At 67.7% G+C, this 11,613-nt stretch overlaps 5 protein-coding genes across 5 annotated transcripts; 2 read left to right on the top strand and 3 right to left on the bottom strand.

The window, feature by feature from the left end:
* Window positions 1-513: 513 nt before the first annotated feature.
* On the bottom strand, window positions 514-1,298 carry EMIHUDRAFT_362514 (hypothetical protein). The gene is given in 2 exon segments (XM_005788779.1): window positions 514-691; window positions 704-1,298. 1 exon segment carries the CDS (start codon window positions 1,165-1,167, stop codon window positions 769-771), a length of 399 nt encoding a protein of 132 aa, XP_005788836.1. The 5' UTR covers window positions 1,168-1,298; the 3' UTR covers window positions 514-691; window positions 704-768.
* Window positions 1,299-3,336: 2,038 nt separating this feature from the next.
* Window positions 3,337-3,632, top strand: EMIHUDRAFT_226444 (hypothetical protein; the record flags this gene model as incomplete). The annotated part of the gene is made up of 2 exons (XM_005788778.1): window positions 3,337-3,417; window positions 3,441-3,632. The coding sequence occupies 2 exons, from the start codon at window positions 3,337-3,339 to the stop codon at window positions 3,630-3,632; spliced, it is 273 nt and encodes a 90-aa protein (XP_005788835.1).
* Window positions 3,633-4,103: 471 nt separating this feature from the next.
* On the top strand, window positions 4,104-5,767 carry EMIHUDRAFT_110255 (hypothetical protein; the record flags this gene model as incomplete). The annotated part of the gene is made up of 2 exons (XM_005788777.1): window positions 4,104-4,716; window positions 4,830-5,767. The coding sequence occupies 2 exons, from the start codon at window positions 4,104-4,106 to the stop codon at window positions 5,765-5,767; spliced, it is 1,551 nt and encodes a 516-aa protein (XP_005788834.1).
* A 270-nt stretch (window positions 5,768-6,037) lies between these two features.
* EMIHUDRAFT_110254 (hypothetical protein) lies at window positions 6,038-7,669 on the bottom strand (the record flags this gene model as incomplete). Its single annotated transcript, XM_005788776.1, has 2 exons — window positions 6,038-6,538; window positions 6,746-7,669. 2 exons carry the CDS (start codon window positions 7,667-7,669, stop codon window positions 6,038-6,040), a joined length of 1,425 nt encoding a protein of 474 aa, XP_005788833.1.
* A 555-nt stretch (window positions 7,670-8,224) lies between these two features.
* On the bottom strand, window positions 8,225-11,378 carry EMIHUDRAFT_423307 (ATP-dependent RNA helicase). The gene is made up of 7 exons (XM_005788775.1): window positions 10,899-11,378; window positions 10,658-10,847; window positions 10,011-10,238; window positions 9,463-9,624; window positions 9,362-9,388; window positions 8,701-9,276; window positions 8,225-8,655 (listed from the first exon to the last, which is right to left on the bottom strand). The coding sequence occupies exons 1-7, from the start codon at window positions 11,369-11,371 to the stop codon at window positions 8,293-8,295; spliced, it is 2,019 nt and encodes a 672-aa protein (XP_005788832.1). The 5' UTR covers window positions 11,372-11,378; the 3' UTR covers window positions 8,225-8,292.
* Between the last annotated feature and the right edge of the window lie 235 nt (window positions 11,379-11,613).

Here is an 11,613-nt window from a genome sequence, read left to right as displayed (position 1 = left end):
CAGCAGCAGGCATGTGTCGTGCGTCGGTGCGCGCCAGCGACGCCGGCCTCGCCACGGCGGTGGCCCAGATCGTGCAGAGCCACCTCGCGGCGCCGTGATGCAGTCACGCGCTCGCGGGCCAAAACCTCGCCCTACTGTGACTGGCCGCGAGGCCGGAATGTCGGCGGCGCGCGCCGCGCGCCCGACACGAGGACACATGGCCGCGCTCGTTTTGTACGGTGTGTCGCTAGGGGGCAGTCGTTGCCCCGGGGGGATTGAGGCAGGGGATGGGACGGGCGGCGGCGGTATAAGAGAGAGCGCGCGGAGGTTGAGGGAGAGTTTAAGAGAGGTAGAGAGACGGGGTTGAGGGGAGAGAGAGAGTGCAGGGCGTGGAGAGCATCGCTCGTCTCATAAAATCGCATTCTAGAGCTATTAATATAATTTTAATATTAGAAATTACACCTGGCAAAATCTCTCCACTCTCGGCATATATCATATTAATTAATTTATGTCTACGCGTACTAATCTACATGCTACTTAGTACTCTTTGAGATATATCTTACGTCAACCATTGTTGTAGCGGCACAACGACGAAAGACACTAGACACCGCGAGAGACGGCAGAGCGCAGACGCGCGCGGGCTACAACGTACAAGACTCAAGACACAAAAAGAGAGCACGAGGCGCGTACACACGTGTGTCGGCCGCTCATTCCCCCCTAAAAAAGGGGTGATTTCCCCTCTCGTGACTTGCACGCTCATGTGTGTGTTCGAGTGTGTTCGGCCGCTCATCAATCCATGGGCTCGGGCGTCAGCGTGGCCGTCGAGGCGGGCGTGGGCAGGTCGGAGCCGGCGCTCGGGGTGAACGATCGCTGCATGCGCAACGCCGCGACCGGCGTCCCCGCCGGAGCGCTGGGCATGCCACCGGCGGCGGCGGCGGCGCTCTCTCTGCTCTCGCGCGCTCGCCGCGCGAGACGCTTCTGCAGAAAGCGCGCGATCTCCCACGGCCCGTCCTCGGTGTAGTCTAGCCACGCCTCGGTCGTGCCCGGCGTCCACCGCGCCGCGCTGCCGAACTCGCTCAGCGCTATCTCCTCGGCGCGGCGGCGGCTGTCCGCCTCAGAGGCGCCTGGCGCGTCGGTGGCGCGATACACGTCCATGGCGATGTGCTCCGCCGCGCGCTTGAGGTCCATCTGCAGCGACTCGTCGCAGCGGTCGAAGGCGGACAACCACTCCTCCTGCTTCCGCTTCCGCGCGTCGGCGCACAGCTCCTGCGCGCGCAAATAGTCGGAGACGATCTTCACCTTGAGCACGTCCACGTGGCAGAAGAAGTGCTCCCAGAATGTCGCCTCGGAGATGCTGCCCGGGACCAGCGTGTCGATCGCCTTCTGAATCAGCGGCCCGAGGCCGCGGTCCCGCAGCGCCGCCGCGGCCGCGGCCGCCTCGTGGTCGTCTAGCTCGTGGTCGGGCGAGTCTGTGGGCTCCAGCTGGTCGGGCCGGAAGCAGAGCGCCTCCGGATCGTTGGTGAGCAGGAGCTTGACGTGCGATATTACGAGCCACCGCACGTCGTCCGGCACGCCCTCCCACAGCACGAGCTCAGTGCCGTCGCTGTCGCCGCCAAAATCGGCGGTGAGCTTCTTGGCAGCGGTGCGCGCTGTCTCGACGAAGCGCGAGGTTTCCTGGCCCATTGCGCGTGGCCGAATGAGCGAGCGCAGTGTCTCACACCAACCCCGAAGCACGCACGCCCTTAGAACACGAAAAAAACGCTGATCTTGCGGAACTGGGAAGAGGACCGCCGCAAGCGGCGTGGTGTGGAGCGGTTGTGCATCCCTCCGGGGGCCCCTCTGCGCCGGGGAGGCGTTGTTGGAGGCTAGGACGCAAGCGTCCGTCGCCCTTTTCAAACTCGGGGCCCAACACTCCGCTACGTACGCTCCGACCCGAATTTGGAGGGCCTGAAAGTTTAAGGCGTGTTGCTGCGCAAAAGGGGTCGGACACAGGGCGCAGCTCATGCTAAGAGCCTAGAAGATGAGATAGAGAGAACAATCACCCTGTCCCGTTATTGCGTACACCAACACCACAAAAGCTCTCTCTCCTGCTCCCCACTCACGCGCTCAGGGGGGTCACACGAACTACCCGGGGGGGGGGGGGGGGTCCTCGCCCGATCTAGATACAACTGATCCTTGGTTGCGGCGCCCCCCCCCGTTTCCACAGTCCTTTTGGGGCTTCCACCTTCGTGTCTGACAAGCGCGCCTGGGGAACAATTCAATGCTGACTACCTTGAATTAAAAGTCCGAAAAACGGTGCAGCGCGCCCTCATAATCCCGCGCGCCGAAACGCTCGTTGCCGTTCGCCTGGGGGGGGGGGGGGCGTAAAAACCGGGGCGGGGGCGGCGACCGCAAAACGGTCCTCACCAGTGCGGCAGGCGAGTGGAGCAGCGGAGTGGAGTGGGAAATGGTTGGGTAGTAGGGCTAGAGGGTCGCTCTTAGCCTCTGCAGCGAGCGAGCGCTCAACTTAGCCCCCGCACGGAGCCGGGCTCGGACTTAGACGCTGCATGGTCGGGGGCCATGAACTTAGACGACACAAGGCCAACTCCCGGTAAAACCCGGGTATACCTGCAAAAGTCCAGGTTTACCCGAAAAATACCTGTGGACGCGTCCCGACCAACGTACCTGTTGGTATCAATAAAATTCCACCTCGGTGCAGAAAATCTTATATACTTATTCGGCGCCGGGGCGCGCTCTGCGCTGCGCGGCGTGCTCTGCGACTTGCTGGCCGCCAGGACCTCCGCACGGACTTGTGGGAACCGCCCGAGGCGAGCTCCAAAGCCGCCGCGCACTGCACATGGCAGCATTTCTGCATGGCAGTCCCAGCACCTTCTGCGGCGCCGTGCCACCCATTCCACATGGCTGCAGAAACAGCAGTACACCCTCCCATTGACCCAACCCGCAACACAAGTGTGCTCGCCTCCAGCACCCAGACGGCAGCGGCTTTGGCATCAGGCTCGTCCTTCATAGCCGCGAATGCCTTATCGGCGAGTGATCGCGTCGCGTCTGCAAAGTCCGGGTGGCGCATCGCCTCCGGAACGGTCTGGAAGCGGCCGCCGAGGACCGCGATGGCGCAAGCGTTGGAGGCGGCTCGCCGCTCCTGCAACGAAACCTTGGCGTGCGCAACGCGCAGCGCGTTGCGGTTTGAGCGCAGAGCTAACATGCTTACCGTCCGGTGCGACTTCGAAGTGGAATGTTTCTGGAGTGGAATTTTATTGACAACAACAGGTATGCCGCGCACGACGCCATATCGCCTTGTCCCAGGGCCAGTGCGCTACTTGCGGCGCGCAACTCCTGCTCAAGTACGCGCACCGTACCATGTGCTGCCGCTATGCGTGTCTTAAGGCGGCTGCGGCGAAGCGGCGGGCGCGGCATGCCGATGGCAGTGCGGACGATGCGGTTGCGATGTGTTCTGCTTCAAGATCGTGGCGGTGCTTGGCATGCACTTCTGCGATCCCAATCAGCTCATCGCAACGAAGCAGCGCAACAAGCTGGCTGCTGCCAACAAGGCCCTATGCTACCTCACGCGCGGATCGTTCAAAGAGGACCAGCATACACAGGCTCCTATGCGTTTGTTTGAGCTTGAGGCTATTTGTGAGAACTGTTTGGCTTGAAGATTGCGCTCAAGAAGAGCAACGAGAATCGGAAGAGGAGGATGCTGAGGCGGCGATTGCTGAGCATGAGAAGGATCGATCCGGATTAGAAGGCGCCGTCACCGTGGCGCAGTGTCCCCCGCTATGTGTCGCCGTCTTTCGGGGCACGCAATCCTGTGCAGTCAGGGCAAGTGGGGGCGAGGCGCACACCCTCTGGTCTATACTGGTGTGGTTCTGTCCCTAGTCTCGGAGGGGGGCTTGAAGGTAAGAATATTTTATTTCCTAATCTCTTCGTACATCCTCCTGCTGATCTCCGCAAAGTCCTGCTCCCTCCCTCGTCTCGCCCTGCGCGTCTGCTCCGGCTCCCCGTCGTCTGCCCTGCGTCGTCTGGCGACTGGTCCTCCATAGTCGGTTGATGTCGCCGCCCTCCTCGTGCCTCTTCAACGGCTGCGAAAAAATTCTTTGTTTGCGAAAAATTCCCGCGCCGGCCGAATGCTCGGCTCCTTCGCCCGCTGCTCGCTTCACACGCCGCTCCGCACGCCGCTGCGCGCGCCGCTCAGCGCGCCGTCGGCGCTCCACCGCGCCTGCTTGCCGTTTCTTCGCCCGCCTGCGGCTCGCCTCTGCACAGGCACCGGCGGACGGACAAAGACGGCGCGCGAGGGCAGGAGCCGTCGGTGGGGCCCAGTCTCTGTGCTCGAGACCGTGCCAGCCGGGCTCGTCTTTCTCGACTACCTCGGCACGGCCGCCTTCGCTGCCTCAGGGTGCCTCGTCGCCGGCCAGGCCGGCATGGACACGCTCGGCTGCGTCTTTGTCGGCACCATCACCGCGCTCGGCGGCGGGACCGTCCGCGACGTGCTGCTCGGCCGGCTGCCCGTCTTCTGGTTCCGGGAGACATCCTTCCTCCTCCTCTCGATCGGCGTCGGCCTCGCAACCTTCTTTGGCTCCGAGTCGCTCGAGACCGTGGGGCTGCTGCGCGCGGACGCGCTCTTCCTGGGCGACACGCTGGGCCTGGGCGCCTTCGCTGTCGTCGGCGCGCAGGCGGCCATTTCGGCGGCCATGCCCTTCTCCGTCTGCTGCCTCTGCGGCATGCTCACCGCCACCTGCGGTGGGCTGGTCCGCGACGTCCTCGTCGGGAGGCGCAACCAGGGCGCGCGCCACGCCGCGCCACCGCGATGCCGCGCCCGCCGTGCCGCGTCGCACACGTCCCCTCCACCGCAGGCATCCTCTACTCTGGCGAGGGCGAGGCGGGTGCGCTGTACGCGCCCACCGCGCTCGCCGGCGCCGCGCTCTACGCAGGCCTCGTCTCGGTGGTGGCGCGGCCGGCGGCCATTGTGCTCGGGGTCGGGAGCACGATTGCGATGCGGAGCCTCGCCTACTCGTACCGCGTCCGGCTGCCGGCGATGGAGCGCTTCGTCAGCTCGGAGCAGGAGTCGGCGCCACAGCCCGGCCTCGCAGTCGGCGACGCGCACATCTTTGTGACTGCGTACGGCGCCGACCGGCTCGGGCTTGTCGCGCGGCTGAGCGAGTGCATCTCGGCGGCGCGCGCAAACATCTCCGCCTCCAAGATCATCACCATCGGCGACGACATCGCCTTCATGATGGTCGTGTCGGCGCCGTCCGGCGGGGCGGACGCGCTGCGCAAGTCGCTCGTCGCGGCGGGCAGGCAGGGCGGGCTGCGCGTGGAGACGTCGCGGATCGACGTCTCGACGCCCGAGGGCAAGATTGGCCGGCGCCCCTCGCTCGGCGGCGCGGCGTGCGCGCGTGTCGAGCTGCTTGGAGTCGACCAGCCCGGCTTGGTCTCCCGCGTCTCCTCCTTCCTCGCGACACACGGCCTCAACATCCAGTCGCTCGACTCGCGCGTCTACTCCGGCGCCGCGCATGCCACCGACGGCGGCGACCATGGCGCCCCAGGGCACGCGGCCCGCCGCACGCCCTCGTACCGGCAGGCCGCCGCCAGGGCGGTGGAGACGGGGGTGAGCCGAGCCGTCACCGCGCGCGCCGAGGGCGACCTCTTCTGCCTCTCGGCCGTCGTCTCGAGCGAGCGGCACCCCGATTTTGCGCAGCTGCAGGCCGAGGCGGCCGCCTTTGAGGCGCGCCACGGCGTGAGCCTGACCATCCAGCCGCTCGAGGCGGCCGCGGCTGTCGAGCAGAGGTGAGGCACGCGCACGGAGAGGCGTGAGGTGTGCGGCAGACCGTAGAAACACGAATCATGATATCAGAATTCAAACCGAGACCGCACAGGGAGTAGAGTCTGGCAGACACATATACTGTACGCGAGAGAGACTTATGGTCTTATGCACGTGTTTCTTCCCAAAACTGCGCACAAACCAGCGATATATGCTCACGCGCTCTCCCTCGAACCAGCAGCAACACACGCCTCGGCCGCAAAGACTCCCGAGTCGGGATCGCCACATGCATACCGGTGGTCAGAGCTGCGGCTCGCGGTACTGTCCGGCCGGCCCGAGCGAGACGGCGGCGGTGATAGTGGCGAACGCCAAGCCGACGGCGAGTAGGCCCCACCCCCACGGGCACTGGCCACCGCACTTCTCCCCGGCGGTGGCGTCGTGCACCGTGCCGACGAGCGACGGGCCGAGGAAGCCGCCGAGGTTGCCGACCGAGTTGACGACGGCGATCGACGCGGGCGCGAGCGGCGCGGGCAGCCCGCCCATGTGCAGCGCCCAAAAGACGGGCACCGCGGTCTGCACCGCCACGTCGGCGGCGGCGACGAGCGAGACGAGGCCGAGGGAGGGCGGACCCGACGAAACGACCATCGCGGTGGCGGCGAGCAGCAGCAGGCCGGCGCCGGCGCCGAGGAGCCGCACGACGGCGGCGAGCCGGCGGGCGTGCCCTCCTGCGTCGGTGTAGCGCGCGACGAGCGGCATGGCGGCCACCTTTGCGACGGCGGGGACGGCGAGCAGCCAGCCGACCTGCGCGGTAGAGTGCGGCAGCTGCTGTTGCTGCTGCTGCTGTCACCTCCGGTCCACACGGGTACCCCCGTGCTAGGACAACAAGGCCCCACGGGACACGGCATCTCCACACTAGGCGGAGTCACACATGTGCGGCAGCGCCTCGGAGGAAGTGTCTCGGAAGTGTCTCGGAAGTGTCTCGGAAGAGTCTCGGACGGATTTGCCGACCTGCGCGGGCGAGGTGCCGGCGGGGAGCGCCTCGCGGAGCTGCGTGGGGAGGAAGAAGCGCGACACGTTGAGCATCATGCTGCAGCCGACGTACTGCACCGCAAACATCCACGTCCGCCGCTCGCGCAGCGTGGTGCGCAGCGAGCGCTTCAGCGGCGGCGGCGGCGCGGCGCTCCGGCGGCCTCGCCCCACGGCGGCGAGGAGCGCGTCGCGGCGGCGGGGAGGCCAGCCGCGCAGCCAGCTCGTCGCCTCGGGCGACTCGGCGAGCAGGAGGGGCGTGCAGGCACCGAGCGCAATCGCGGGGAGGCCCTCGAGGAGGAGGAGCCAACGCCAGCCGCGCACGCCGCGCACGCCGTCGGTGAGCTGCATGAGCAGGCCCGAGCCCGCCGTGCTGAGCAGCCCGCCCGCCGACGTCGCGGTGGCGAAGAGGGCGACCGCGCGGCCGAGCGACTGCGGCGGGAACCAGCGCGAGAGCAGAAACAGGCAGCCGGGGTAGAAGGCGGACTCGGCGAGACCGAGGAGGAAGCGCAGCGCGCAGAGCGCGGCGGCGTCGCCGACGAGCGACGTCGCAGCCGACACCGCACCCCAGGATATGGTTGAGACGGCGAGCACACGGACGGGCCCGATCCGGCTCGCCAGATGGTTCGACGGCACCTGCATCAGCCCGTACGAGAGGTAGAAGAAGCCGGACGCCACGCCGAATGACTGCGCCGTCAGAGCGAGGTCCTGCTGCATCTGAAGTGCCGCGAAGCCCAGGTTGGTTCTGTCGACGATGTTGAGCACGTAGCCGAGCCACAGGACGGGCACCACGCGCCACCACAGGTGGCGAAAGATCTCATCGTGCTCCTCGTCGGACGCCGCCTCCTCGCACGCCGGGTGCAAGGCTGACGACTCCCGCAAAGCGGCCAGCTCCTCGTCGGCCATCGCTTGGTCGTTGGGAAGCCAGAGCTCCCTCGCACGACACTGGGCACGGGACTGGCGCGTCTGGGTGTGCCCGGGGGTGGGGTGGAGTGCGCGCCGCCGTAAAAAACCATTGTTTTTCTCTTTTCCGAGCAGCTTCGTTTTTTTAACCTCTCTTGACGCGCGCTCCGCCGCCTCTGCCGCCTCTGCCGGCAGCGCACAGACTCTCTCACGACTGCTCCAGTCATTGCCAGTTCCGCCGCGGCGCTCAACCCGCACGATATGGCGGCGGTGCCCTCGAGCAGCCCCTGCGGCACAATTTCTGGCGCCACGCACATATAGTGCTCGATCCCCAGTGCCGCCTGTGCTGGCCGGCCAAACACGATTGTTTGTCGGTCTTGAGATGTGGCAGGTCGCTCGGCACGGTGGCGAAGCGATTCTCGTCGGAGTCGACGCGGATCGGCAGCGCGGTGCGTGTCAAGTCGGCGATCAATCATGTCGGCGATCAATGTCGGCGATCAATCATCGGCGATCAATCAGCGCCAGACGAACGAACTCGTTCTTTTTTTTCTGGGCGCCGGATACCTTCAAATCGTGTTCACACCGGGCTGTGAGATTTCCCACGCCAACAACAACGCGCCCACTCTTTACGGCAACCGCGCGCGCTTCCTCCGCTCCTCCAGCCGCAACCTCGCCGCGGCCACGGTGGCGTCGTTGTTGCGCCGCGCCGCGGCCGGGCCGGGCGGCCCCGACTCGTCGCCGGCGGGCCGCCCGCCTCCGCCTCCGCCCGCCTCCGCCCCCGCGCCGACCTCCCCGTCGCCGCGCCAGTGCCCCCCCACGCCGCCGAGCCGGAGCACCCGCTTCGCCTCGGCCAGCCGCGGCGTGAGCTCCTGCAGCCACGCTGGCTCGACGGCGCACGCGTGCTGCATGACCAGCCGGCCCACCCACGCGAGCTCGCTGAAGACGACGTGCGTCGCGCTGCTCAGCAGCTGCTCGTTGCCCGCCCGCGCCTGCACCGTCTGCGGCGGCTCACCAAGCGTGACAAAAGCGCGGACGGCGTGCGCCCGCCGCGCCGCGTGCATAAAGTGGCCCGCGCAGATGGCGCGGCGGCAGCGCGCGCGCGCCTCGGCCGCGGAGTGGGCCGCCGTCGCCTCCTCCCCGCCGCCGCGAGGGCCGGACTTGGAGAGCAGGCTGAGGATCTGGGTGCGCACGCTGTGCGCCGCCCGCAGCGCGCGGCCCTGCAGACCCCGCTCTGCGCACCACGCCTCGCGCTGGTAGTGCGGGACGAGCGCCCAATCCTCGTACGCGGAGAGCAGCGTCATGTGGTCGCCGTCGGCGCTCTCGTAGTGCAGCCGCGACTCGGCCGCAGCCTCGCGCAGCCACGGCGGACCCGCGCGGCAAAAGACCTCCTCGCCGCAGACGAGCGCACACACGCTCGCCGCCTCGTCGCGGCAGCCGAGCGCCGCCGCGGTGAGCATCGTCTTTGAGAGCGACGGCTCGAGCGGCAGCTGCGCCATCGCCGCGCCGGCGGCGGTGAGCTCGCCGCGCCCGTCGAGCGCGCCGAGCAGGAAGAGCTGCCTCAGCGCCGCGTGCACCGCCTCCGGCTCGGGCGGGTCGAGCCAGTCGAGCGCCTGCTCGCAGCGAGGAGGGCGTGAGGAGGCGGTCCGGGCTAGATCGCGACGTCGAGCGGTCGCCGAGCGCCTCTGGCCGCGCCACCCCCATCTCCTTGAGCGAGAGGACCACCTGCAGCCAACGCGAGAAGAGTGAGGCACCCGCCACCAGAGACTCGCGCCGCCCTCCGGCGCGGGAAGGGGCACATTGGCGAGGTTGGACCGCCGGATCTCGGGCTGGGGCTCGGAGGCCATCCCCGCAAGCTGATCCTCGCTGTACAGCCGCCACACCTCGCCCGCCGCCGTGCGGCCGGCGCGGCCGGCGCGCTGCACCGCGTTGCTCTGCGAGATCGGGACTACCGACAGGACCTATGGTAAGGGAGGGTAAGCTAGGCTTCTCCGCACAAGGGCGCACGAGGTGGTGGGGCAAGGGGCCAGGCAGCCCTCGCGACTCCACGTCTTGACGACAGGAGCCCCACGGCATTCAACGTGCAAAGCCCGGTGCGCGTGGGCGATGTGTGTGTGCTTGTGTGTGTGTGTGTGTTGTGGTGTGTGCGCGTGCGTGTGCGTGTGTGTGTGCGTGTGTGTGTGTGTGTGTGCGTGTGTGTGTGTGTGTGTGTGTGTGTGCGTGCGTGCGGTGTGCGTGCGTGCGTGTGTGTGTGTGTGTGTGTGTGTGTGTGTGTGTGTGTGTGAGTGTGTGTGTGTGTGTGTGTGTGTGTGAGTGTGTGTGTCTGTGGTGTGGGGTGGAAGAGGACCTCCATGCCGCGGTCGCGCTCGTACCGCTTCTCCTTGGCGACGCCGGCGTCGATGACGGTGCGCACGCCCGGCAGCGTGAGCGACGTCTCGGCGATGTTTGTCGCGAGGATGAGCCGGCGCGTGCGCGGCGGCGGCGGCCGAAAGACGCGCGCCTGGTCCGCCGAGGGGAGCGAGGCGTGCAGCGGGTGCACCTGCAGCCGCGGCCCGTCCGGGTCCGCCTCGAGGAGCTGCTCGGCGAGCCTGACGCGGTGCAGCGGCCGGGAGGTCGGTGCGGAGGCGGAGGCAGGGCGGGGGGTGTGGCGGGGAGGGTGGCAGGGGGGTGTGGAGGGCGGGCGGGGAGGTGGGGGGCGGCGAGTGTGGGGAGAGGGATGGCTGGAGAGGAATGGGTTGAGAAGGGTTGGGCGCGCGCCCTCGAGCGGCGTGCGCCGCCGTGGAGATCTCGTCCTGGCCGGCGAGGAAGACGAGGACGTCCTCTCCTACACGACGGTTCCGAGGAGGCTCGGGGCAGGCTCCGACAAGGCGCGAGGCGGGCGAGGGCGTCCTCTCCTGGGCCGGCCGGCCGCTGGGCGTGCACGCGCAGCGCAACCTCGAGCGCCGCCTCGAGCCGCGCGCCGTCCGAGGTGAGCGGCTTGGCGACGTGGTGCACCTGAGCAAAGGGCCCCGGGGAAGGGTCAGGCAAGGCTCCGGGGAAACCCGGCCCAACGCGGCGAGGCTGCGCCGTGACGGGAAACGTGCGCGACGACACCTCGACGACCGGAGCGTCGCGGAAGAAGCGGCTAAAGCGGGCCGCGTCCAACGTCGCCGAGGCAACGACGAGGCGGCGCGGCCCGCGCGCCCTCCCCGCCGCCTCGCCCGCCCCCTCGCCCGCTGCCTCCCCGCCCTGCAACCCGGAGAGGATCTGCTTGGCGACGGTGAGGAGCACGTCCGTGTTGATCGAGCGCTCGTGCGCCTCGTCGAGGACGACCGCGCCGTAGTGCGACAGCGCCTGGTCGCGGACCGCCTCGCGCAGCAGCACGCCGTCCGTGACGAACTTGATCTGCGTCGACGGCCCGCACTCTTGCTCAAAGCGAATGGCGTAGCCGACCTCGCCGCCCACCTCGCCGCCGCGCTCCTGCGCGACCCGCCGCGCGGCAGCGATCGCCGCCATCCGGCGCGGCTGCGTCACGCAGACCGGCCCGAAGCCCGCGGCGAGCAGCAGCTGCGGCAGCTGCGTCGTCTTGCCGCAGCCAGTTGAGCCGCGCACAACCGTGCAGTAGTTGCCCTCGATGGCCAGCCGCAGCGCCTCGCGGTCCGCCGCGCTCATCAGCGTGCCGTCGAGGCTGCTGACTCCGGGCGACGATGCCGACGGCTCCAACGTCATATTCTCTTCGAACACTCGTGCCGGCGCCGCGCTGGGGGCCTGGTCAGACCACTTCACAGCTGTATGCCTTGCTCCTTTAGGTGCTCTTTGTATATCTGACTCTTCCGCATGAGACTGCCTGAGTACACTGTCTTGTTATTCTTTTGTGCTTTGGCGTCTTGTGTGGTGTGGGTTGTTCCCCCTTCGTTGTACCCCCGTCCAGAGATCCTTTGCCTATGATGCTTTTTGTGTTCTCTCTGGGC

This window comes from Emiliania huxleyi (assembly GCF_000372725.1).
Source record: "Emiliania huxleyi CCMP1516 chromosome Unknown EMIHUscaffold_132, whole genome shotgun sequence".
NCBI classification, from domain to species: Eukaryota; Haptophyta; order Isochrysidales; family Noelaerhabdaceae; genus Emiliania; species Emiliania huxleyi.
The sequence above is the reverse complement of the archived record's forward strand: the minus strand, read 5'-3'. Positions and strand labels throughout refer to the sequence as shown.

What these genes read in the sequence shown, in the direction of transcription:
- EMIHUDRAFT_362514 (XM_005788779.1), bottom strand. Translation starts at nt 1,167, where the DNA reads ATGGACCTCAAGCGCGCGGCGGAGCACATCGCCATGGACGTGTATCGC.
- EMIHUDRAFT_423307 (XM_005788775.1), bottom strand. Translation starts at nt 11,371, where the DNA reads ATGACGTTGGAGCCGTCGGCATCGTCGCCCGGAGTCAGCAGCCTCGAC. An exon ending in CCCCGGGGCCCTTTGCTCAG is followed by an intron (nt 10,239 to 10,657) that starts GTGCACCACGTC and finishes CTCGCCGAGCAG; the next exon opens with CTCCTCGAGGCGGACCCGGA. An exon ending in AGCGCGACCGCGGCATGGAG is followed by an intron (nt 9,625 to 10,010) that starts GTCCTCTTCCAC and finishes CCCTTACCATAG; the next exon opens with GTCCTGTCGGTAGTCCCGAT.